Source organism: Corvus brachyrhynchos, unplaced genomic scaffold (assembly GCF_000691975.1).
Source record: "Corvus brachyrhynchos isolate BGI_N302 unplaced genomic scaffold, ASM69197v1 scaffold116, whole genome shotgun sequence".
NCBI classification, from domain to species: domain Eukaryota; kingdom Metazoa; phylum Chordata; class Aves; order Passeriformes; family Corvidae; genus Corvus; species Corvus brachyrhynchos.
This window is the reverse complement of record NW_008240221.1, coordinates 1716829-1740982: the sequence shown is the minus strand read 5'-3', so window position 1 is coordinate 1740982 and position 24154 is coordinate 1716829. Positions and strand designations below refer to the sequence as shown.

At 41.3% G+C, this 24154-nt stretch overlaps 1 protein-coding gene across 6 annotated transcripts in view; it reads right to left on the bottom strand.

Moving 5' to 3' along the window:
* Positions 1–24154, bottom strand: part of COLEC11 (collectin subfamily member 11) — a 48037-nt gene that overhangs the window by 6592 nt on the left and 17291 nt on the right. For 4 of the 6 annotated variants that reach the window (XM_017744977.1, XM_017744976.1, XM_017744974.1 and 1 more), the window contains 2 exons: positions 13888–14043; positions 8081–8152 (listed from right to left, as the gene is read on the bottom strand). In XM_017744977.1, the coding sequence (XP_017600466.1) occupies positions 8081–8152; positions 13888–14017 (202 nt within the window). In that variant the 5' untranslated portion in view covers positions 14018–14043. Of the gene's footprint in view, positions 1–8080; positions 8153–13887; positions 14044–20100; positions 22236–22640; positions 22782–24154 lie in introns of those variants that run through there. The other 2 variants (XM_017744975.1, XM_017744978.1) reach the window with 2 other exon arrangements.

Sequence of the window (24154 nt, the reverse complement as noted above, 5' to 3'; positions counted from 1 at the left end):
TTCAGGATTAGTTGTAACAGACGAGAAGATATAAAACTACCTAGAAAAAGAAAAAGGCATCAACAGGACAAATCTAGCAGAAACTCAAATTCACCATGTCACAAGACAAATTTAATTGAATCATGTTAAAAAGAAGAGAGCAGTAGTTTTCTTTCCAAACTTAAGGATTTTAAGACAAATCAAATCAAATTCATGATTTGACATAGAGGACATCACAGACACCTACCTAACAAGGAAAGTAGAAGTGTACCAAACCACACCAAAGGCCTCTTGAATCTAGTGCCATCTTTGACAGCAATCTGCAGATACTTAGAAAAAGAACATAAGAGACAGATGAAGATTAAAAAGTCTTTCCCCCTATGTACCTCGATAGTCTTGCAGCAGTCAGCATTCCCAATGCAACTAGCTAGCCTGACTTGAATGAGAATGATCTTTTTAAAGGATATAATGATGCTGTAGTAGTAATTTACATTCAGGACACTTCATTTTTAAAAAACTATTGGCAACTGGAAATCAGAAAATTCCAAATATGTCAACAGGCTACAGAACTGCTTTACTCTGAAAAATCGGAATTATCCACTCCAATGAAGGTCGGCGATTGGTGAGGGAACAGTGGCTACAGTAAGTTACATAGACCCTCTAGTACCAACCCCCTTCCATGGGCAGGGACACCTTCCACTACACAAGGTTATTCAGGGCCCCATCCAACATGCCCTTGAACACTCTTTGAAGGATGGAGCATGCAAAGCTTCTCTGGGAAACTTGTTCCAGTGTTTCACCATCCTCATAGTAAAGAATTTCTAATATCTAACTTCTTATATCTAATCTAAACCTGACCTCTTTCAGTTTAAAGCCATTCTTCCCTGTCCTATTATTACATGCCCTTGTAAAATGTCCCTTTCCAGCTGTCTTGTAGGTCCCTTTACTGGAAGGTGCTCTAAGGTCTCCCTGGAGCCTTCTCTTCTGCATGTTGAAGAAGCCCAACTCTCTCAGCCTGTCTTCAAGGCAGAGGTGCCCCATCCCTCCGATCATCTTTGTGGCCCTCCTCTGGACTTGCCCCAGCAGGTCCATGTCCATTTTATGTTGGGGGTCCCGGAGCTGGATGCAGCACACTAGCTGGGGTTCTCATGAGAGCAGAGTAAAGTGGGAGAATCACTTCCCTCAGTCTGCTATCCACACGGCTGTTGGTGCAGCCCAAGGTGTGGTTGGATTTCTGGGCTGCAAGGGCATATGGCTGGCTCATGTTAAGCTTCTCTTCAACCAACACCCCCAAGTCCTTCACCTCCAGGCTGCTCTCAATCCATTCTCTGCCCAGTCTGTATTTGTGCTTGAGATTGCCCCAACCCAGCTGCAGGACCTTGCACTTGGTCTTCTTGAACTTCATGGGCCCACCTCCAGCCGGTCCAGGTCCCTCTAGGTGGCATTCCTTCCCTCCAGCATGTTGACCATGCCACACAGCTTGGTAGCATTGGCAAACTCACTGAGGGTGTCCTCGATCCCACTGTCCGTGTCACCAACAATGTTAAACAGATATTCTTATATGAATGAACAGTGCATAATCACAGGTGGCATTTTATATAGTTGAGGGAAATCAATTTCACCCAGCATTAGCCATCTTAAAGTTAGGGTTTTTAGTCTAAGATATTTATCTGAACTCCCATGGTAGGCAATGGAAAAATAAGCACCTCTCAGTAGTGATCCATCCCACTCATGTTAGACAGGTATCATAATGACAAAGTGAAACTTTAAAAGCTTTACATAAAAAACAGGAGGAAAAAAAAGAGTAAACTATTATCAATCTATACTGACTAGAAATCAGAATACTTAGAATATTTGCAAAGGAAACTAAAAATAGTGAGGAAAAAAAACAGTCTAGGAAGGCAGCAGAAAAGTTTAAAGGATTTAAAAGTACATTCAAAACAAAAATCAAAATAGTACGGTACGTTCCTGAATGGAGGCTTCTATTCAGAGGCAAACAAAGAGAAATAACTGCCCTCATGAAACACTGTCTTGCTAGAATTATGTTAACAACATAATACCAAGCTTCTTCAGACCAGTGGTCCCTCCAGGCCAAGACTTTGTTTCCTGTGGTGGCAGCAGAAGGGGCAGTACTGGAAGATCCCACAACCCCAGCCACTATCTGCAGTCCTTTGCAGATAGAATTGCAGGATCTGTCCCCAGCAGCTTCAGAGAGTCCCTCCTAGTTCAGGTGTGATGGGATCTGGTGATTCTGTAACCTTGATTATAACCTCCTCAGACTACTCTCAGAGAGTCTCAGCCTGTCCAGTTTCTCCTTATGAGGCAGCTCCTCTTTCTCACATTTTTGGTGCCCGTCTCTAACCTCTCAAGTCCTTCTTGAGAGACAGAGACCAGAAGCACATTCATTACTTGAGACAGAGCATGTCAGGCTTTTGTACAGAACAAAATCAGCTGCAAAAAGAAGCTTCCTGTTTTGTTCTTTGTCCTTTGTCATCCTTTTGTGATGACGGGCAGTGTTCTGTTGGCCTTGGGACTCCTGCTAATGACTTCAGAGCAGTTCTTGAGTTTTAAGTGACAGTTTTGGGTTTTGGCATCATTTAAGTATGGATTAAATCATGCATCCCTAATGTCCCTAGGTAATATATTTATTTACACTGAAGCCCATCTGCCATCTTTTTGCCCACTCAGTTTAGCAGGATTTTCTCAAAATCCTATTGAGTTCAGGTGAAACTGAAAGACAGTTTTGAACCAGATACCCACTTTGTGAATTAACAACTGTCAATGTCAGGACTTTTACATGGAATACTGCCTGCAGCACTCCTTAGCGAGCAATAAATTCATGTAGAAATAGACTCAGAAATGCAAAGGATTGATTGATTACATATTAATGAGCAATCAGTAATAATAAAATATAAATTAAGATATTATTACATCTTTTTAGAATTTGATTATACAAATGACTGAGCGCTCTGGCTCCAACCCAATTAAATTAATGAGTCTTCTCTTCTACTTAAGAGGTTGTGCCTGTATTAGTAAACTAAATGCCTGGGACTGTTCCCTGGAACTGGGAACCAGGTGGCCAAGAATGGTACACTGCATGATACTAAATTGTTGTACTCTTCAAGCCAGAATAATCTCGCAAGCTGCTCATTTGTGTTAGCTCCCAAAATATGCCCAGGAATTGCCTGGAAAAGTGTTAGCTGGCAAAAGCCAAAATCACTGTGCTCACACTGCAAAGGTAGAGACAGTTGAGTTCCAAGCTCAAGAACAGTATGTGACTCTGCTTCACATACCATTATAGTTGTACATAAATTAAGTACAATGTATAAAGGCTGAAATTAAAATACTAAAATAATATCTATTTTAAATGGTTATGGCTCTAAGAAAATTGAAATATCTTGAAGAACATATTTTTAATGTTCCTTTGATGTCACATTCCAAGTGTAAATTCACCTTCCCCTCCTTATTTAGATTGCTGTAAAGTACTCTGGGAATATTCACAGGACTGTATTGTTACTGAGCTATTCATGCGGAATTTGAATACATGGAAGTTACAGCCTCACAGACTGCACCATGACTTAGTTAAATAACTGAGTTTACTCCCAACATGGGAGAGCACAGCACAGCCATCAGAGCAAATGAAGAAAGTTAATTCTGTGAACTTCACACTCCAAAACTTGTGCTGCAGTACACACTGCTTTCATCTGAAACAGCCATTGTACTCGACCCATGCCCCAAACTTTACATAAGGCCAACACAGCTTCATATTCTGCTGACATGCTATGCATCATAATTGACCTATACAATTAATTAAAAGCAATGAGGAAAGTAAGTGGAATTTAACCTTAATCAACACCCAAAGACATCAGTATGTCTGATGTCACCCTGAAGCATCAGGACAGCCAGAATGAGATTTATTTCAGGCAAGCACCAGAAAGTTTTCATGTTTATCTGCTTCTGAATTACCCAAATCTGAAAATATCATGAGGAAAGGATATGATAAAAACATTCGCTGCACTTTCTTATCTTGAGCTGTTCATTTCGGGTCAAATACGCCATAAGAAGATAGTTTCTTTTGCAAGTTACCTTATGGTTATTATGTACCTATGGAATTCAAATAAACTAAACACATTTTCTTAGATGGACTTGCTAGAGAAATGAAACAAAGAAAGAGGAAAGAAAAAGAAGTAAAAGAAAAAAGATTAGTGTGATTCTGTAAAGTAAGACCAAAAGTAGAAAACTCTACAAATGTTGCAGAAGGATTACAGTTTCTCCCTCATGTATACCATCACTTACTCAAAGAGGAGAAAAATAAAATTAAATTTAGCAGCTTGCATCAACAGAAGGAGCCAAGTATTAGACCAGGACAAAAATCATCGGGCTTCAAGAGAAATACAAGTGGTCAAATACATGCTAACACACTGACTGAAATTTAACAGACTACTGCATAGAAGCAGGGCTGCTGTGACTATCCATGGGTGTTTTTAGGGGCAAATGCAAAGTGAAGGAACAATGATTTTTGCCAAGCATATTGTTATATTTTATTTTTGCCTCAACATTCCATCTTCTGGATAAGAAATGGGAAAATCCTTGATCTGCTGGAAGAGAATATACTCAGTCTCATGCAGCTTGAGAGTCTAGAAAAGTATTTATGCATGAACTTACCTACAGGTCTGCACACTACATACAGTCTGTGGAGGTTAACCAGAGACTGAAAGGTCAGGAGACTGAAAGGTTTTTCCAGGTCAAAGTTGCATATTCTTCTGTGTCCTTTCTACAGACTAGAAATTACATCTGTGAAGTCTGTTTGCTTATTGAGTCAACACTGTGACATTCAAAGTATACTGAATATAGTACCATGATGAAATATGGTGCCATATAATCCAAATTTGTTTTAAGGTAACTATGTTTTTTTCTTTGATGAAGCATTTGTGGAAAGGAGTTGATGAAGACAAATATCTACAAAATGTACAGCATTAATGAAAAGAGTAGTTAGTTAGAATTTATTTTAAACAAGGTTTTTTGTAGAAATTTCTGGATGCAAAAAAAAAAGCAGAAAAAACATGTTGCTACAGAAGTAGTTAGAAATTTTGCCTGTATTTAGTTGAAAGTACTACCTGGCAAAATACCTATATAGTATGTATTAATATTCAATTTTCTTTAATCTCTTTTCTGTTTCATGTATGTTTTCTTGCAGTGTGTTCCACTTCAGTGTTTCTTCTTTCAGTTTCATCAGAATTTTGGATTTTTGGAGGTATGGAAAACTAGAAAATTACCACTGTTATTAGCATTAATCAAGCATACCTTATGATAACTATATTTTAAACAAATGCAATTTTACAGAAAAAAATAAATAAATTAAATGCTACATCATGGATTGGCCTGAATGAAAAAGAGTACTTCCACATCTCACATGGTCCAAAGCATTTTGAAGTGACATGACAAAATGCCAAGATAGAGAAACATGCAAGACAGCGTGATGAGAGAGGTTCTCAAGAAGTTGTCAAGACAACCTCATGCCAAAGGACACAGAGAAGGCTGAGGCACTGAGTGCTCTCTTTGCCTTTGTCTCTGCTGGCAAGGTCTGCTCTCTGGTCTCCCAGTTCTGCATGTCTGGTAGCAAAGATCTGGGGAGGACAAGCTGCTCATGGCAGCAGACGATTGAATGAGGGACTACTTCACCTGGATCTACACAAGCCCTTGGTCCTGCCCACAGGGCATTCAAGGATGCTGAGAGCCCTGGCTGGTGCTGCTGCAAGGCTGCCAAAGTCTAATCAGCAGCTGCTAATGAGTGACATTCCTCGAGAACCAGTCCTTCACCACCGAAAGGGAGCAAGAAGTAGAAAATGCTCCATGCTGGCAGGAATGGTTGGTGCACTGGAGGACAGCCCTGCCAGTCAGGAGGAGCTCAACAAGCTGCAGAAATGTGTTGACAGGAATATCATGGGTTCAGCCAGATCCTAAGTTCCTCACCTGTGATGCATTGATGAAGTCTGGCCAATGGGTAAAAAAACTCCTTTGCATAAAAGGACCCAGAGATTTTTGGGCCCTCATACATGAAAGGCAAATGGAAGTCCAGCTGAGGAAGATGGTTTTATTTAGCTTGGAATACAGAAAGGTAAGGGAGGAGTTAATTACAGTCTTCCACTACTTACAAGCAGTTTCCAGAAAAGATGCAGCATTTTCTTGTCAGAGACACACAGAGAAAGGGCAAGATGCAATGATTACAAGCTATAACAGGTCTTTCACGATGACAACAGCAAAACAGACTGATTAAAAAAGTATGTGGAATCTCCATCCTTGGACATTTTCACAAGTCTACTGCACGAGGCCCTGAGCAACCTGCTCTGATATTGAAATCTGCCCTGTTTAAAGCAGAGATTGGACTAGATGAGCTCTTTACAACCTTTTAACCTAAATTATTCTGTCATAATTCACTTCATGCTGCATAGCCTTGCAAGAGCTGAAATTTTAGTTTCCAATTTTTTTTTTCTAAGAGTCGTCCTTGAAAGTATATCTACATAAGGGAAATACACTGACTGACCACACACACCTCATGGAAGTTATAATTTTTTCAATGCATTGTAAGAGGAAGAGCTCTAGCTATGGATTTTGGTCCCAGGATAATCAGTATCAGACTTCCATAAGTGCCTAAAAGAACAACATAACAGATCATGCATCATCAGAAGGAAGTATAAATTATCTCTATAATTCCTTTGAAAGAAAGACTGTAAACTCAGTTCAGTAAAAACTAACTCCAACCTTCTCATGACAGGAATGTCAACCTTTAATTTCAATATTGAGATTAAAGGGTTTGACTACTCCTAATTTGAACTTTTCAGAACACACACCTCCTGGAAAACTTATGAAGGTCAAATTTCCTCCTTGCTTCAGAAGGAAAACAAATGTGGAAAGACAGAATTTCCTGCAAGACAGAAATGCTACATTTCTCTCAGCTGTATAATTGAACACTGCTGAGCACCATTCCTTCCAAGAGCTCAAAATATTTTTGAACTACAATGCAAACAAATTTATCACCATTTTCACATATCCAAAAAATGTGGGAACACTCATGTTCATCTCTGCCTATTATGGCTTACTGCCTTCCCTCAATGGTTTTAATTAAGATGTTGTGAGTGTTCAAATTCACAGAAAAAAAGAAACAGGAAAATCGAGGCTTGTGATTTTTTTTCCTTTGATCTAATATGAGGTTTTCATTTGCAGAAGGCAAATTATGAAGAAGACATTATGATGCTTTTCTTCACAGAGACCTTTCTAAAAAAGCAAGATTTTTTTTATTTCCAAAATATATCTTTTTGACCAGAAAGTAATACTTAGTCTACAATTGAGTGCATTAAGTTGTACTGGTTTTGGCTAGGGTAAAGTTAATAAAGTTAGTTTTTATCATTGTAGCTCGGGGGGTGCTATATTTGGGATTTGTGACCAAAGCAATGTTGATAACACAGAAATATATTCATTATTGCTGAACAGTGCTTGCACAGGATTAAGGCATTTTCTGCTCATCACCCCACCCCACCAACAAGAATGCTGGGAGTGCACAAGAAGCTGGGAGGGGACACAGCCAGGACAGCTGACCCCAACTGACCCAAGGGAAATTCCCTACCATATGGCATTGTGCTCAGTATGTAAAGCTGGGGGAAGAAGAAGGAACAGAGGGATGTTTGGAGTGATGGCATTTGTCTTCCCAAGTCACTGTTACATATGATGGGGCCCTGCTCTCCTGGGGATGGCTGAACACCTGCCTGTCCGTGGGAAGCACTGAATTAATTCCTTGTTATGCTTTGCTTGTGTGCATATGGCCTTTGCTTTACCTATTAAACTGTTTTTATCTCAACCCACTGGTTTTCTCACTTTTACCCTTCTGATTCTCTCCCCCATCCAAACCAGAAGTGAGTGAGTGGCTACATGGGGCTGAGCTGCTAGCTGGGGTTAAACCACAACAATAGTAAACAGAAATGGCCATGGGTGATTTAGTCACCCAGCAAAGGGAGAGAGGACTCCCATCATCATCATCATCTCACAAGAAAAAGCAGGATTTTCTTAGGAATCACTTTCAAAACATCTTCTTTAACAAAGTTACCTTTTTCTCCTGGAGGCCCAACTCTTCCTGGACGACCTGGAGCACCTTTCTCCCCCTTTTCTCCAGCCTCCCCTGTTGATACAAAAAGTAAACAAAAAGAAGAATCATATTAAAACAGGACTATTTTCTGTTAGCAGCAGTGACAAGAATGCCATTCTCTCTAAGGAAAAAAATAGAAGCAGATGTGATCTGATTTAACAGCTTTACTTTTGGACGGAAAACAGATTTTTCTTCAATCTATGTAGACAATACATTACTGAAGTCTTATACAACAGGTCTAGTTTTGTGGAGGTTACTTACATCATTGACCTCCAAAAAGCCAACAGTACAATTCACTTAAGAAGAAGCTTCAGAGGTAGATCTCAACTTTGCACATAAACTTCTGTGTTCACCAAACTCTTTCTGAGCCTCTGCTGAGGACATGCTTAAGTCTCAAGTGAAAATGGCTTAACTATGACCTCAAATTAAAAGAAAAAAGTGCCATTTTTGAGACCTATAAGAAGGTATTGCTACATCCATCATTAGAGGACCATTTTTAAGCACGAAAGAGCTAACTCTCTACTCCATATCCTCAGTTATATACTGTGCCTTTTAATCTCTGAAGTATGAACCACTATGCAGTGTGCTTACATGCACATAGTTTATTGTGAATGATTATATTCAGCATATTTAAACACCATTTTCTGTAAACATTTGCTTCCCTGGTGCCTTTCATTGAAAATTTGGGGATCCTTAGCTTGTTTTGCCGCCTACTACTGTATTACTACTGTAGTTTGCCATTGACAAAATTAAAATCTCTTTCACAAACAGAAGCTTCAAGAATGATTTATACAGCCGCCTTGACAACACAGGATTTATATGATGAAGGAGAAGAAAGTTCTATGCCTTCCACAGAAAATAAAATGCTGGTATGTAAAATCCAGAGTTAGCACAGCACACGTGTTATCCCAACACTGTATTTCTGTGGAGGAGAGTGAGCATTACCTGCTCTCCAGGAAGCTGACAGGAGCACCACATTAGGAAAGTCAATGGTTATCATGCACCCCACAAGCCCAGCTCTCTGGCATAGCTGGCAGCTGTGGTTAAGAGAGGGGTCACAGAGATGACATGTAAAAACATTTCAAATATGCAGCCTCCAGCTCTCTTTCCATCTCTCTCGTTATTGTAGGCCTAGGTGGCTGTGAGCTGAACTCAGCCCTTCATCTGTTATATTTTCATTCTTCAGGCTGCTCCAGACCATCTTCCCTGCCTTCAGACATGCAAAAATAGGCCATTCTCTGACCTTAATGAGGACAAACTTCACATAATCCCCAGTGAATAATATTGTTAGTATGAAACAGGCTATCATTTGGCACATTTGGGAACGTCACATTTTTATTATCAGGTAACCAATAGGCTTTGTATGATTGCCTTTCACCCCTCAGGGCTGGTTATGAGTTCTTTGCTTCCCAAAGATAAATCCTGACAATGACTTTTCCTTGCTCTCTGGAGGCTGAGAGCAGGCTATTACAGCCTATTGCTTTACCCGTTCTTCAGAGCGAGAGCTGTGCATTAGGGATCAATACAATAGATCACTCTTGCTTCAGGCCATTACACTTGCCTGCATTTATTCCTATAATACGATGACACCGCATTCCTTAGTGTGGGTGTTTTAAAAACTTTCTCTAGGAGGAGATTACTCCATTACAGGCCCAGCTACAGACTAGTCTACGTTTTTTTTCTTATCAGCTGTTTTAAGGAGCAAGACCTTGGCCAAAAGGGACTGATCAGTGCCCCAGCTCAGCTTTGCCTTGTGTAAATCCCTGTTTTTGCTATTTGTACCCTGAGCATCATGCAAATTGAGGAAGTAAAGCCTGTGCAGGTGTCATGGGCAACAAAACAGTTCTCTGTCAAGAAATTTCAATCAATTTAATTTTTCACCGATTAACAATACTGTTTAACTTCTTGATTAATGAATTAGACACCCCTGTGCCTCCTTTCTGATCTCCAGCCCCTTGGTCTACAACCAAGTTCTTTCAGAGCAGGCGGTTGGGATCTGTGCATCATGGTCCCTATTCGACTGATCTGTTGTGGCCTCTTCCACCAGCCACAGTCCCTTAGCAGTTGTACCTCTTGCTCAGACTCCTCTCCACCCCTTCCTGGATATTTGCTCCGGCCCCACTGCAGGAATTAGTACATTCTTTGTCAGCACCATGCAGCATTGCCTATGCAGCAGAGACAGGGCCAGATGTGGTTCGTAGTTTCTTTCCCAAAAGAAATTTAGCCCTGCCATTAGCCTGAGCTGCAGTAGGATCATGGGTATCAGGCCCTGACACTACTACAAGTTCTTCCTACATCATCTCTGGAAGAGATGTTCCTTAATTCATGTGACATATCTTACAATTGCTGTTGATTTGCCTCCTTTTGGGAGTTCTTTGGGACAGGATTTGTCTATGCTTATGTTTGTGACTTCCTACCATAAACTGTACCACCTACAATATGCAATGAAAATAGCACACCAAATATTAACTACGTGAGCTATTAAGTATTCCTGGCTGGTGATAACTTCCTTCCATTACTCGTATTCCCTGTGTGAGTAGATGCATCAAGTGTGAGTGTAAAAAAAAATTGAGTTTTTTAATGTAGCATCAACTTTTTTATGTATTGAACATCATTGAGAGTATTAAGACAATTCCTGCTTTAGATTCTAGAAGGGTGACAAAACAAGATGGCAAACTGAGAATTTAAGCTTTGAAGGATTGTTCTACATTACTTTTTTCTCCACAATAGTAGTAACTTCAATTTCATGTGCCTATCAAAAGAAACTGGACTTTAGGAAGAATATGAGTGAACTGTGTAGTGAGGCTTCATCATCCATTACTTTTTCACACACAGCACACTTTCCTTATTACTAATATTGCTGGCTTTCTAAAATGTAGTTCAGTCTGCTTTCTGCATTCTCAGACCCATGGTTTTGTCCTTACACTTTTCATCTTACTCCTTTATACACTTGAGTTAAAAAAATAACCAATCCACCAACCCCGCCCCCCAAAAAACCCCCACCAAAACAACTACCAAAAAAAACCAAAACAAACAAACAAAAAAACAAGTAAAAAAAAAATCCACAAAAAAACAAACCAAACAAAAACAACCCCCAAACATACAGACATAAAAATCCCCCACAAACCACCAAAACCACTCCCTAAGACCTAAACTGCTGGCTTTAATCTCATTTGTGCTTTTTCTATTCTTGGTGTCTTTACTGGCTTTCTTCTTCATCCATTTCCACCTCCATTCTTATTTTATGCCCCTTCTGATTTCCTCTTTTATTCTGTGGGGTCTTAATTGATTTTGTGTCATTTTATGTTTATTTAGTTTCCCATCTCTCCACTCAGTCTCATTCTTTGAGCTCTTCTTTTTTTGTTTTTTCCCTTTTATCTCTTTCTGTTCTTCTAAAATTCCTCCATTACCCTCCCCCACTTTTGGGTACTTTTCCCTGATGAAAATGACTTTGTCCTTCACCGCCCCATTTGGGCTTCACTTTTTGCACCCCCTTTTAAGTGTCTATCCTCTGCCATTCACATATCCCATTGTCTCCCTAGTTTCTTCCATTTCTTCCCTGTGCCTGTTTTTCCCAAATTCTGACAGAGCTATGCCCAGCAGCAGTGTGGGACTCTATTCCTCCACCACTGGCGATGTTGCTGGCAGCTCAGCAGAAGAGGAGATGGTGCAGATCTAACAGCTGCAGTGAGCAAATCCCTCTTTATGGGAGCTGAAGTTTGGCCAGTGTGCTCAGTTTAAAGGAAGCCTTGGCCAGCAAAAAGGGTTGGAGTTGTGCCAGTGGGGGATGGCAGTATCTCATCGCCACTTCTCTGAGCCAGTCCCCCTGACAGCGTAGTTGGAGCATTGAAAGCTTTTTTGGGATTTCACATTAACTACATCTGTATCAGGTCATTTTGTGCTTCACTGAATTTGTACATCAATCTCTCTAAATTTTTCAAGGCTTACATTTTATGAAACAGAGTGAAATCATTAACACACGGTGGTTTTCAGGCCTTTCTCTGGTTTCCAGGCTCAGAATTGTCTTCTGCCAAAGGGTCTTGCACAGTTTACACATTTTAAAAAACCTCTGCTGCATATAATAATAATAGTAATGATCCTTGCATTAAAATAGTAATCAGAGATGCTAATTTTGACTGATTACAAAAATAAGGAAACCAAAGCAAAGAAGTGACAAAACTTGTCCTGTCAACTTCTTTGATATGAAAAGTATTTTCAAAGCTTAGGGCTGTGGAGTCCGACCCTTTGACTAATCTTTCATGCAAATTTGGACAACATATATTTAACTTGATTGTGTTCTCCTCTGTAAGCCACATTAACAGCACTATCTTATGCCTTTTACACAGTAAATATATCAAACGAATTAAACAACTTTACTCAAGCCTTAGTCAAGCCTCAGAAGGCCTAGATAAAATGTTGTTCTTTCTAACTAGAACATCTGCAGAAGGTCTAAACATCATTAAGATCAAAAGCCACTTATTGAGGTAAATAGAAAAAACCAGCTTTTGGTTGACTTCAGGCATCCAAAGCTGCATCTATAAAAATAATAGATGAAACAATAATAAATATTAAAAAAAACCATATTCTTAAAGCCAGTTGGCCATGCACAACCCGTATCCCTGTAGCCCAGTTCTCTTGCCTCAAGCACAGGGCAGCCACACACAAATTGGGCAATGTCTGGAGAGGGCAGTTTGCACCACAGCCAAACCTGTGGCCACACTGGGCTCACCATTTAGCTGTGCAAACAACTGCAGAACAGAACTGAGCTTTACCCTTCCCAATCAGTTAACCAGAACAGACAGTGCCTGCAGTCCATAATATGGCCCTCAGGCAACTGGGGAAAGCCCAGGTTTGTAAAGATAAGGTTAATGGCACCGATTCTGGTTAGGTGGGTTTTGTGACACTACAAGGTATAATTATAAGAAAAATGGAATGGTTTGTTGTTTGTTTCTTAAACAATGGGGTTTTTTTTATTGTTGATGATAAACTGGTGGTTTTCATGGGGGTTTTTTTGGTCCTTTTGTTAACAAGTATTTCCCCATGTTCAAAAGTGTTATATTTCAACAGGAATGTCATAGCCTCCACAAGGGGAATTATTATTGACTAAACAGGGCTGGGATTTCAACAACCGTAATGGATGCTGTTGCTTTAAAATGCTAATTCTTCCCAGTGGTTGATTTCTTATGCAAGGTATATTTTTTTCCTATGAAAAGATCAATAATTTATTACGCTGTCTTCTTTGGGCAATAGTTTGGGGGCATATTCTGTAAAAATGTTGCCTTTTTCCACAAAAACTATAGAAATGCCAAAAACCTAACCAATGTTTTCTTTCTTCTAAGAGGTATTTGAGCTTTTAAAAAATCAAAACAAGACAAGCAAAAGACAAGAAAACACAAAATAATTCCTATTATATTGCAAAATGGGAATTAAAACCTCTCCAGGTATAAAGTAGGGTCTGATTTTACAGTCTTTGGGTATGTGTACCACTGCTCAGTATAAACACAGAGAGAGCAACCAGGCAATGTATAAGAATAACAAGCACTACTGATCAGGAGTAAATCTGGGAAACTGGCATGCATACTCTGAACCATTTAATTTCATCTTATTGACCTTAAAACTCCATTTTTAAGGAGGCTACAAACAGGGGCAAATAAGAGGACAATTGAGAGGCACCTTCTTTGTCTCTGTTAGAAACTGTCAGTGATGCAAATGAGCCTGATAGAACAAAAAGATTAATATTTGAATAATGGAGTAGGCTTTCACATTACCTTTGAGGCCTGGAACAAGAATCTGAACAGAGCAGGACTCCTCTGCAATGTGTTGAGGATATCCAGATCTTAGCAGTGACAGGAAGGCAAGGCTAATTAGAGTCACCAAGAAAACCAGATCTCTCTTCATAATGAGCCCTTACAGGTCACTGACTCCTAAACAAAAGAATGAATAAACAGTTATAAGAATTCCAAAGGCTTTCATCAGTTTCTGAACACATGCAGCATCCCACTACAAACACAATATATATTTGTGTGCCATAACCCACACAGCATGAGAAGCACATGTGCAGCTCCTCCAAGCAGGTTGTGTGTTCCTCAGACACACATGAAACAGGCAGCAGCATATTTAGCAGGTTTTTTTGCTGTTAAACTGGATGAGATAAAGCTCAGGAGAAATTTAATTAAACAAGAAGGAGATTAGCAAAGCCAATAATAGGCAATTCTGTGTTCATGATTTCTCATTGGAGGCAGCAATCTGGAAAGGTGAAAGGAGAAAACACAACATGCAGGCTTAGAATCATAGAATTGCTTGGGCTGGAAAAAACCTCTAAGATCATCAACCAACCATTAACCCAGCACTACCAAGTCCACCACTAAGCCATGTCCCCAAGTGCCACATCTACATATCTTTGAAATATGTCCAGCGATGGTGACTCAACCACTTCCCTGGACAGTCCGTTCCAGTGCTTGACAACCCTTTCCATGAAGTAATTTTTCCTAATATTCAATCTAAACTCCCTCTGGCACAACTTGAGGCCATTTCTTCTTGTCCTATTTCTTGTAACCTGGGAAAAAAAGACCATCTCCACCCTGGCTACAACCTCCTTTCAAGTAATTGTAAAGAGTGATAAGGTCTCCCCTGTGCCTCCTTTTCTCCAGGCTAAACCCCAGTTCACTCAGCCACTCCTCACAGGACTTGTAGTCCAGACTCTTCACCAACTCTGTTGCCCTTCTCTGGACATGCTTCAGCACCACCATGTCCTTCTTGCAGAGAGGGGCCCAGAACTGGGCACAGTATTTGAGGTGTAACCTTACCAGTGCCGAGTACAGGGGGACAATCACTGCCCTGGTCCTGCTGGCCACACCATTGCTGATACAGGCCAGGATGCCATTGGCCTTCTTGGCCACCTGGCCTTGCACTGGAAGTTGTTAGTACTAATTTTCTACTTAGAAAGAGTGGATACTGCTCTAAAGAGACAATTCAGCAACAGATGAGACCAACTCAAAGGCTTGAAACTTCACTTCCCATCTACCTGAGCACTTGGAATTGTGCCCAGGCAAATTGTCTGATACAATTGCCCTCATGTAAGTCGAGGGTGGAAGGCAGGTAATATTTCACTGTATCATTCAATAAAGTTGCATCACAGTCTTCAATAACTCCTGAAGAGAATCACCTTTGAAATATATCCTAGTCTAAGCCAACAAGTGAAATGGTTTGCCTGAAATGAGGCTGTGAAGAGATGTCTCAGAAAACAACTGAACAGAAATGGAGTTTGTGTGAAAGGACTGTCAAAATGCAGTATTTAGGGGGCCTGTAAAAATACTTTGACAAAAGTGTTATGTATGTATTTCTGATATGTTTTTCCAGTCCATCTTTAACCAGAGCTCTGTACTACACAAATAAGCTGAAAGTCATAACAGGTTTTTTATCATCTTTTATAGCCATCATAAAGACTTGTATTTTACATCTAGAGCAAGAAGATAGGGCTATATTAATTTCCACTCCCTGAATCCCTTCAAAAATAAGCCAAGTAGGATTAGCCACAGGTGTAGGACCAGTATGTGGGTCGGTATGCCTCAATATATTGGGGATCTAGGAGAGTGGAACTGTTATTTTTGGGATGGCCTGAAGGTGTTAACTGGCATAACAGATGTCTTAGCAGAAAGGCCAAGGAGATGATTTTGGAGTTGGGGGAATAAACTGTCCATCTGAATTACTGTCCAGTTTGTGCTTCCATTATCCCCTAGGAACCACAGCAAGAGAATCGGATGGGAGCAGATTTTGTCTCCTTCCTCATGTGTGGAGGGCATTGCATGAGTTACAGGCCAGGGTGCTCTGCCTCACAACCGCCTTGCCACACCATCTGTTGCTACATCCACACTGCAGGACAGGGGGACCCCACAATCCACCTCTGAGTTCTTACTGATCATCCACATATGGTGCAAAGACTTGTATATGCTATGAGGCCCTTTTGACTCAAATCTTTTCCCCAGGTTTCTTTCCAAAGGAGAGAGACCTGCAGCTGGAGGACCACGCCTTAAAAGGTTGTGTGTATGCTTAGATCTGGGAAGAGTTCTTGGGTCAAGAGATCTCAATACAGTCATAGTCTAATGGGCTACAGTGGGGCAGGAAACCCTAGGGAAAAGGTAATCCTAGGTAATGCTGGGTTATCCTCCCATGGGGCAAGGGAGGAACAGGGATTTGAGGATTTCCACAATCTGCCATGAATTCCTATAATGAGTCAGGCATAAACTACTTCACAGACAAGCTTTGCCAACCAGAAAGAATACCTAGGAGAATGTGGAACTGCTGCTCAAATATTTAGGCCATGATAAGTTTTGTCACAATTGCAGCAATTATCACTCGAGGCTTCTCGAGGGTACAGGGCAAAATTGACTTTTGTCACCCAAGGATGAGGAACAAGAGCTAGAGAAGGTACATCTAAAGCCATGCATGGACCTATTAGAATGTGTCCAGAGGAGGGTCACAAAGATGATCAGAGGGCTGGACCGCCTCTCCTACAAAGACAGGCTGAGAGTTGTGGCTGTTCAGTATGGAGAAAAGAAGTCTTAGGGGAAACATCATTGGGGCCTTCCAATACTTAAAAAACAGAGGGAGAGCGACTTTTACACAGACAGACAGTGATAGGATAAGGGAGAATGGCTTTAAACTGAAAGAGGAGATATTTAGATTAGACAGAACAGGTTGCCCAGAGAAGTTATGGATGACCCACCCCTGGAAGTGTTCAAAGCAGATTACACAGGACCCTTAGCAATCTGGTCTAGTAGAAGACACCCTGTCCAAGGCAGGGGGGTTGGAATTAGAAGATCTTTAAGGTCCCTTCCAACTCAAGCCTTTCTATGATTCTGTGATAAAGGTGGACATCAAGAACTGCAATAGCCAGAGAGGAAAAGGAGAAGTAATGGAAATTTGCCATGGAGAAGCAACAACCAGGCCAGCTCCCCAGGGCTCTGACAGACAAAACCAGCAGGAAAACATTTGCTGTGTTGCTGAACTCTGCTTTTCTGGGCTACGGACTCCCTTGCGTATGCACAGGGCCAGCCACAAGTACTAGAAACCAGGTCAAGTCACCGGCCACTTTACAGCTCTTTTCTAAGGTTGTGCAAATTATTTGACCATAGTCTTGAGATAGTTTTGAAGTATCGATCTCTGTGAGAGCACTTTTCTCCAAAATATCCTCTCGTGCATACTAAAATGACTTCAAAAACATTAAGCTTGAATCTGGCTACGTCTCCCCAGAAGGAGATTCCTAACCCCAGGGTACAAGGCTCCTGTCCAGTGGACAGTCCTGCCTCTTTTTCCTGTCTCTGATTCACAACACTCAGCAAGCAAGAGGCAGCAACAAAAACTAGCCAATAAGAAAGGTTGAGTAAAAGGGTGTTTTCCCCAATCTTCCAAGGTTTCTAAGGCCAGTCTTGGCATTCAAATAGTCAATGCTAGTTGACTGCAAAATGAAGGGGTCCCTGGCAGGAACTTGATTTGCAATGCCAAATGAGGGACCGGCGCTCCCTTATGGAGGAAAGCAGTTGGGATTGCCTCAGCCAGCCAGGAGGACTGTCAGAGACTGAAAATAGTTCATGCCTCAAACATTGATATAAAGTTTTTGCTCATTATAAAGAAGCTACAACCAAAGAAGCCTCCCCGAAGACTGGGACTTTGAACTGCTGATTAGATAAAGGGAAACCCATTGTTCAATCATCCCCGGCTGAGTTTGGGGTGGGGGAGAGCACAGCTCACAGAAGCCAGGTTTACACAGACTCCCCCCAACTGAGGGGGGAGGAGGAGGTTTTGGGTGCATGGTGCAACCTCTGGTGAGAGGCACTGAACACCCATCCTCTGATTACACAAACCGGCCCAGCTGTGGAACCCCCAACCCCACAGGCCACATCCACAGGATTTCCACGTGAGAGGCTCAGGCCCACAGGACTGCACGTGATGGAACAGACCCAGAGTCTGCTGTGAGAGACTGACCCCCACCCCAGGGGGACATGGCCAGACATTGCTACCTGGCTCGAGGCTATATAAACCCATCAGATTCTGTGCTTTTTGGGGGGGACCTGCACCACCAAGAAGACCAGCTGGAGAGGATCAACAGAGCATTGCTGGAATCCACGGAGTGGTGATATTTTCCTTATTCTGTCCCTGTCACCCTTTCTGTCCCCCACAACTATTTTCTACTTCTTTCCTTTTTTCCTCTCTCCCTCTCATCAAATAAAACACTTACTATTGTCACTGGCATATGGTCCGTTTGCACCCTAATTTGGGCAGAGGCATTTCTAAGAACCTTAATAACAGGATCCCAGCAAGGACATGCCTGGAAATCTCTTTCAGACATCCTCAGCAGCAGCCATCCTTGAGAGACAGGGTTTGCAGGCTGAGCAAAAGAGGATGTGGGTCCTACCTGCCTTAGCTTGCAGGACCTACCCTACAGCCCAGGAGAACACCTGGTCACCAGTCTGCAGGATATCACACCTTTTTTTTGCAGTGGGAACACTTCAGGATTCAGAAGATCAGACAAAGAGGCTTTCAAGCCAAGTGGTTCAGATACACAGCTGAAAGCCTGGAAATTAGGCAGTTTTCAGCATGAGCACCTGGCAGACTGGTGATAAGGATTCTTGACGGGCAAATTGGAGAGCAGAATGAAATGGCTTGAGATGGAAGAAGAAATGGAAATTAGGAGGGTGCTCCAGTCTCTGCATTAATGAATAAAAGGCAGCATCATCTCCTCTGTCTGCATTTTATGAGGATTCAGATGTATCCAGACTCCAACTGAAAGATCAAAGACTCCAGGTATGTTAAATATTAATCGGCCTTTGCAAACTCCTACACAGCTCAGAGATGAGACAGACATTGAGCAGCAGAGAACTGTCAAGGCTGCTTCTTGGCTCTGCTCAGCAGCCACATATGAAGGATTTTCTGAGGAAAACAAAATCTCCAACAAAGCTTCAGCACATTCCCTGCTGTTGGGCTTACATCTCAGAGACAGAGGGGATACAACCCCACCCTACTGCACGTTAGCTCAACTCACAGAGAAAATGGACTTGAAAAAGGAGCTTCTTTAATGTCATTCAGGTAACAATACCAGATCCATAAGAATACTCAGGGAAATTACCTTGGTCTGAGAAGAGCCACTAACAGAAGGAACCTCTGAAGAGGTTGCAGATTAAATACTCTATATAATCTGTGTCTGCAGTAAAGGGATACATTAGTAGTAGAAATCAAACCACAAGCACTTTGGATATCACTTTCTCCATCTTTCCCTGCTTTTAAAAGAAACCTTTTCTGCATCTAAAATTGCTTTCTATGCTTTAAAAAAGAATTTGATCTCCAGGTATGTGCTACAGCAGTACCTTTCACTTTAAAACCCTAGAAAACTTCTTGTCTTTCTGACCTACTTTCAAGCCCTTTCAGACGTAGATGCATAACGTCATTTAAGAAAACTAAATCCCACTGAAATTGGTCCACAGATAAAGGTGCCAGCCTGTTTTTTTGAACACTACTTTGGCCCTGGTATTTGGAGTATCTTCAGCACTGGTGAAACCAATGCCAAAGAGAAACCTAGAGATGTCCAGCACTTGTAAAAGTATGAATATCTTCTCACTGTCTGTGCAGGCGTAAAAAGTGAAATTTGTGGCCATTAACAGTGGTCATTAAATCAGTGAAAGCTGAAAGTATTGGAAAAAATGAGGAAAAGGAAAAGGCAGCACTTACTTAAAAAATAAAAATTAAGTGTAACATTTCTATTTCCATTAAAAATGAAAACATATCAATGCAACCAGCACAATAACTTCAAAACAACTTTTGAGACCCCTCAGCTTTAGGAAATCTGCCTCAGTTGCCAAGAGAGAAGAGGTTTCTCAAGCCAAGCTTCCTATGACGAGTGCTTCAGAGATCACTGGAGAATCCCAAAACGCCCCACGGGCTCGCTCAAAACCACTGCAGGATCAGCCAGGCCAGTTGGCACTCACTGAGTTCCCACACTTCCCCCAGCTCTGGATGGAAAGCTTGGAGATCACTTGAGGCAGCTAATGCCTTGTGCGTGAAGTCCCTCTATCTGCCAGTGGCTGTTCCACAAGTGCCAGTGGCTAATTCCATGCTGTTATTTTGGACCTGGAAGAAACAACACAGATGATCTGCCAAGCTGAAACCAAATGGATGAAAAACGCTGAAGACAAATGATACTCACTGGCATTGATGCTCAGGCAGCCAACAGCTACAGAGTAACTGTAATCCTCTGTATAATCCTGTAGGGCTCACCTTTGAGCTATTTTTATTTCACTGAGTAGTTTTCACGCTTACTACAATTTTTTTTTCTGTTATTTTTTTAAACTGTACTTCATTCTCAGGTATCTGAGCTGAATTATCTATATTCTGAACTGAGTAAGCTTCTGGTACAGACACACAAATCTGCAGAGCCACAGCCACATTTGGTGAGTGACTTTCCCAAGCCAGTTTGAGTCAGCACTACAGACACAGAAATAACTTTCAACAGTTTTCACTCCCCTTTCTTTTCAAGTCCTCATCATCCACATCTCAACACCTCCCTGGCAGAACTCTCCAGCAGCTCATGTATCCTCAAGCACCCTGCAGGGCCAAAGCCGAATTCTAGGAGATGCAACACATGCCCACAAAATTGTGCGCACAAAACAGCAGGCTGTGACACAGACCTCATGCTATTTCAAATATTTTGAATAGATAAAAGACCAAAAAAAATAAAATTAAGTCCCAGAGTTACCACCAGTGCCCAGCACAGACCAGGGATAGGTTTTTGGGGGAAGCAGGGAGAGGCAGAAGGGACAAGCCTCCAGCACTGTTGACACAAGCTGCTTTTCACCCCTTGGCCCAAGGGATGTGGATTATTCCCTAGGGAAGATGCCTTTCATATTGGAGATGAAACCTGTGTCACTGACCTCATCTTTCTCCATTACAGCCTTACTAATCTTCCTAACCTACAGATGTTTTGTGTAGCTATGCTTTTACTTTATCTAAGCATTTTCTCATTTGTCCTCTCAGCTCCCTTGCACATTACCTTGGGTAATCAAACATTTGCCATTTAGCTAGACTATAAAAATCAGAATCAATTACAAAGCTGCTTAAACATTGGGTGATCATTATCATAACATTGTAATGCTCTCAAGTTAAATTCTATGTGTTGATTTAAAGGTTAAAGCAATGGACTTGAAAAACTGAAAAAAATCCCTCAATATTAATACTGTAGAATTGCAAAAATGAGGACCATAACTGCTGTGGTTACCAAGTCTCTGTGAAATCTATGGAGCATGGAGTAGCATAAAGCAGAGACATAATACATTTCAGCTCCTGATGATGCTGAAAAACAGTGAGGTTTGCTGTAGAGGACAAAAGAGTGAGTCTAAGCTGATGGGAAGCTAGCATTACCTAAAACCCAAACTGATAGGAAGTCCTTGGTTACTCCCCAAAGTACACTTAATTATGGCATCAACAGAGCCATTTCCTCAGCCAATGTTTGTGAGGTGTAAGGTACTATTAGTTCATCAACATAGATGCCTTTGTCAGATGTAGGTGTAGTAGTCCCACTTTTCATCAAGAAGAATGTTTTTAAAAATTGGGACAAATTTCTTCCTGTTGTTGGTCTGCTGAAGTCAATGAGTTCATGTTAGAATTAACTTACTGTCACCTGTGCTGAAAATATAAAAACAAGGCTTCAGCAAGAGTGAGATGAAAGTAGTGCCAGAAAGAGACAAGTTTGTTTTCGAAACTTTTAACTAGAGGGAGATGGAAGTGCCAAATCTTTCACAATAGGTCTCCATGGATTTTTAGACAGTAGAAAATAACATTCAAGTAGATTTTTATCTTTATGTAAATTGGTGGTCAGAGGCAACTAGAAATACTAAACAGAATTTCTTGTCCTATGTTTTGATCAAAGTCCCTACTAGATTACAAGATCTCTTCTGCTTTCAGCTATATTTTACAAAAATAGTTTGTGATTTTGGGTGCCATCATTGTTATGACAATGACCATATGTCATATGTTAATTATCATATGTCATATGTCAATGATCTGACATTATATGTCAGACCAAATTTTCAGTGTTCTTAACCACCACCAAAAAAAAAAAAAAAAAAAAAAAAAAAAAAAAAAAAAAAAAAAAAAAAAAAAAAAAAAGAAAGTGTACAGGATTCCAATGTAGGTATCAGTTCTTTTAAAACCTGTGTCTAAAACGTCACAGTTCATTCCCACTCCTATAAAGCATTCACATGAGAGCCTCATGCTATCCCCACACAGCCATCTGTAGGAAATAAAAAACCAAGGATACCAAATAAAAAAGCAAGAATCAGTGAACGATGTGCAGAATGCTGCAGGGAACACTTCTTTACATGAATAAATACATAATATGAACATATGCATTTGTAATTTTATTTATGAACCTTTAAGGCATTGCTTTCAGCCCTTCCCATCCACAGAGGCTTAGGACTAGCTGCAGAAGCTGGGATATCTGTGCAATATTATGCCCACTCAACCAACTTACACTTTGCAACATGTTCTCTCACTCTTCAGGTGTTCGGAAGTTTTCCCAGATGGGCCTGGCAGTTGTCTTCTTGAGGGCACTGGACAGGCTCAAAAGGCAAACCACCCTGGGAGGGGGCTGTCCCAGTCCTGGGGCTACAATCTTAGAGGGGTAGAGAAGAGGCAGAAAAGTCTATCAAGGCCCCATCCAATCATCCCAGCCATGCCAGCAGTGGCACCTGCCTCTTGCACAACAGAAATGCCACTCAAGTATTGATCCAAAACGTGTGAAGTAACAACTGTGGAACATCCTTAACTTAAAAGGATTGAAACCCACAGCTCCAGTTCCCCAAGAGAGTGTTTGTTCACATTGGATGGACACAACAGGTGAAATTAGACTACACTCAGGCATGCCACATTAAAGGATTAAAGGAAACAGAGAAGAAGCCTGATGATGAAGCCAGCTCAAGCCTAGTGGTAGGACACTAGACTAAAACTGGGTAAAAGTGTTCTCCCTTCCCTGCTTTCCATTTTTATGTCCCACAATTGAGTCATGTATAAACACAGGGACAGGTCAGGAATATCCAGACAGAAGACAAAAATCTAAGCAAGCAGTTTATGAGGTTAGAAGAAGAAGAAAGACAAGAGACAGGGTGTAGGATGCAGACTACTAGTGGACACAACACGAAAGTGAAAAACCAGAGGTCTGACTAGGGGACAGTAGCAGAGAAAGGACAGAGGAGCAATGGCACCATCCCAGAGGGCAAGTGGACAGGAAAAAGGTTTGCTTTTGGTTGCCACAGTACCCTTCTCCTCATTGAGGAGAAAAAACAAGAAAGAGCACAAACAGCTTTTGACCCCATTTTCTCACACATTAGATAAGTGACAGCTACATTTTAAGGAGGTTCTAAGAAAAAAAGGGAAGCCACTTGACAGATGCCCAGTTCTTCCCAATGCTGCAAATATGACACCTCAAAAAGTGAACCAAAAGACAGAGCACAGCTGCCATTAGTAGATGCCTGTTTATCAGGACAACTCTGATTAGATCCAGACCTCAAGCTAGCAGAGGTTAGTCTTAAACAGACCCTTGAGTGGGATTTAACTGTTCTGGCTTAGGTGGTCAGTCTGAGAAAATCACCCTGAGCACCCTGTATAACCAAGTTAGAGAAAGGCACCTTGGCACAGGGATTTATTTCATCCCAATACAGAACAGAACAGGTAATTGACTCTGGAGGTACCTATTCATTGCCCAGTATCACTAGTTCAGCCTTGCAGGTATGTGAAGTTAGGTGAGGGGTGTCTACCATCGCTAATTAGTTAAGTCAATCTACAGGAGGGCTAACAGCAGCCTGGCTTCCTGCTGCAGTCACACACTAGCCTCCCCTTCTCTGTACTGTCACCAATGTCCAGCTGATCCCAGCTAGCACAGGCCAGCAGTAAGCTACTCCTCTACTTGTAATGTTATTTTTCAGTTGATTTAGTTCCTTGGTTCCTGGCGAGGCTAAAATGGCCATAATTCCTGTGAAAAATTATGCC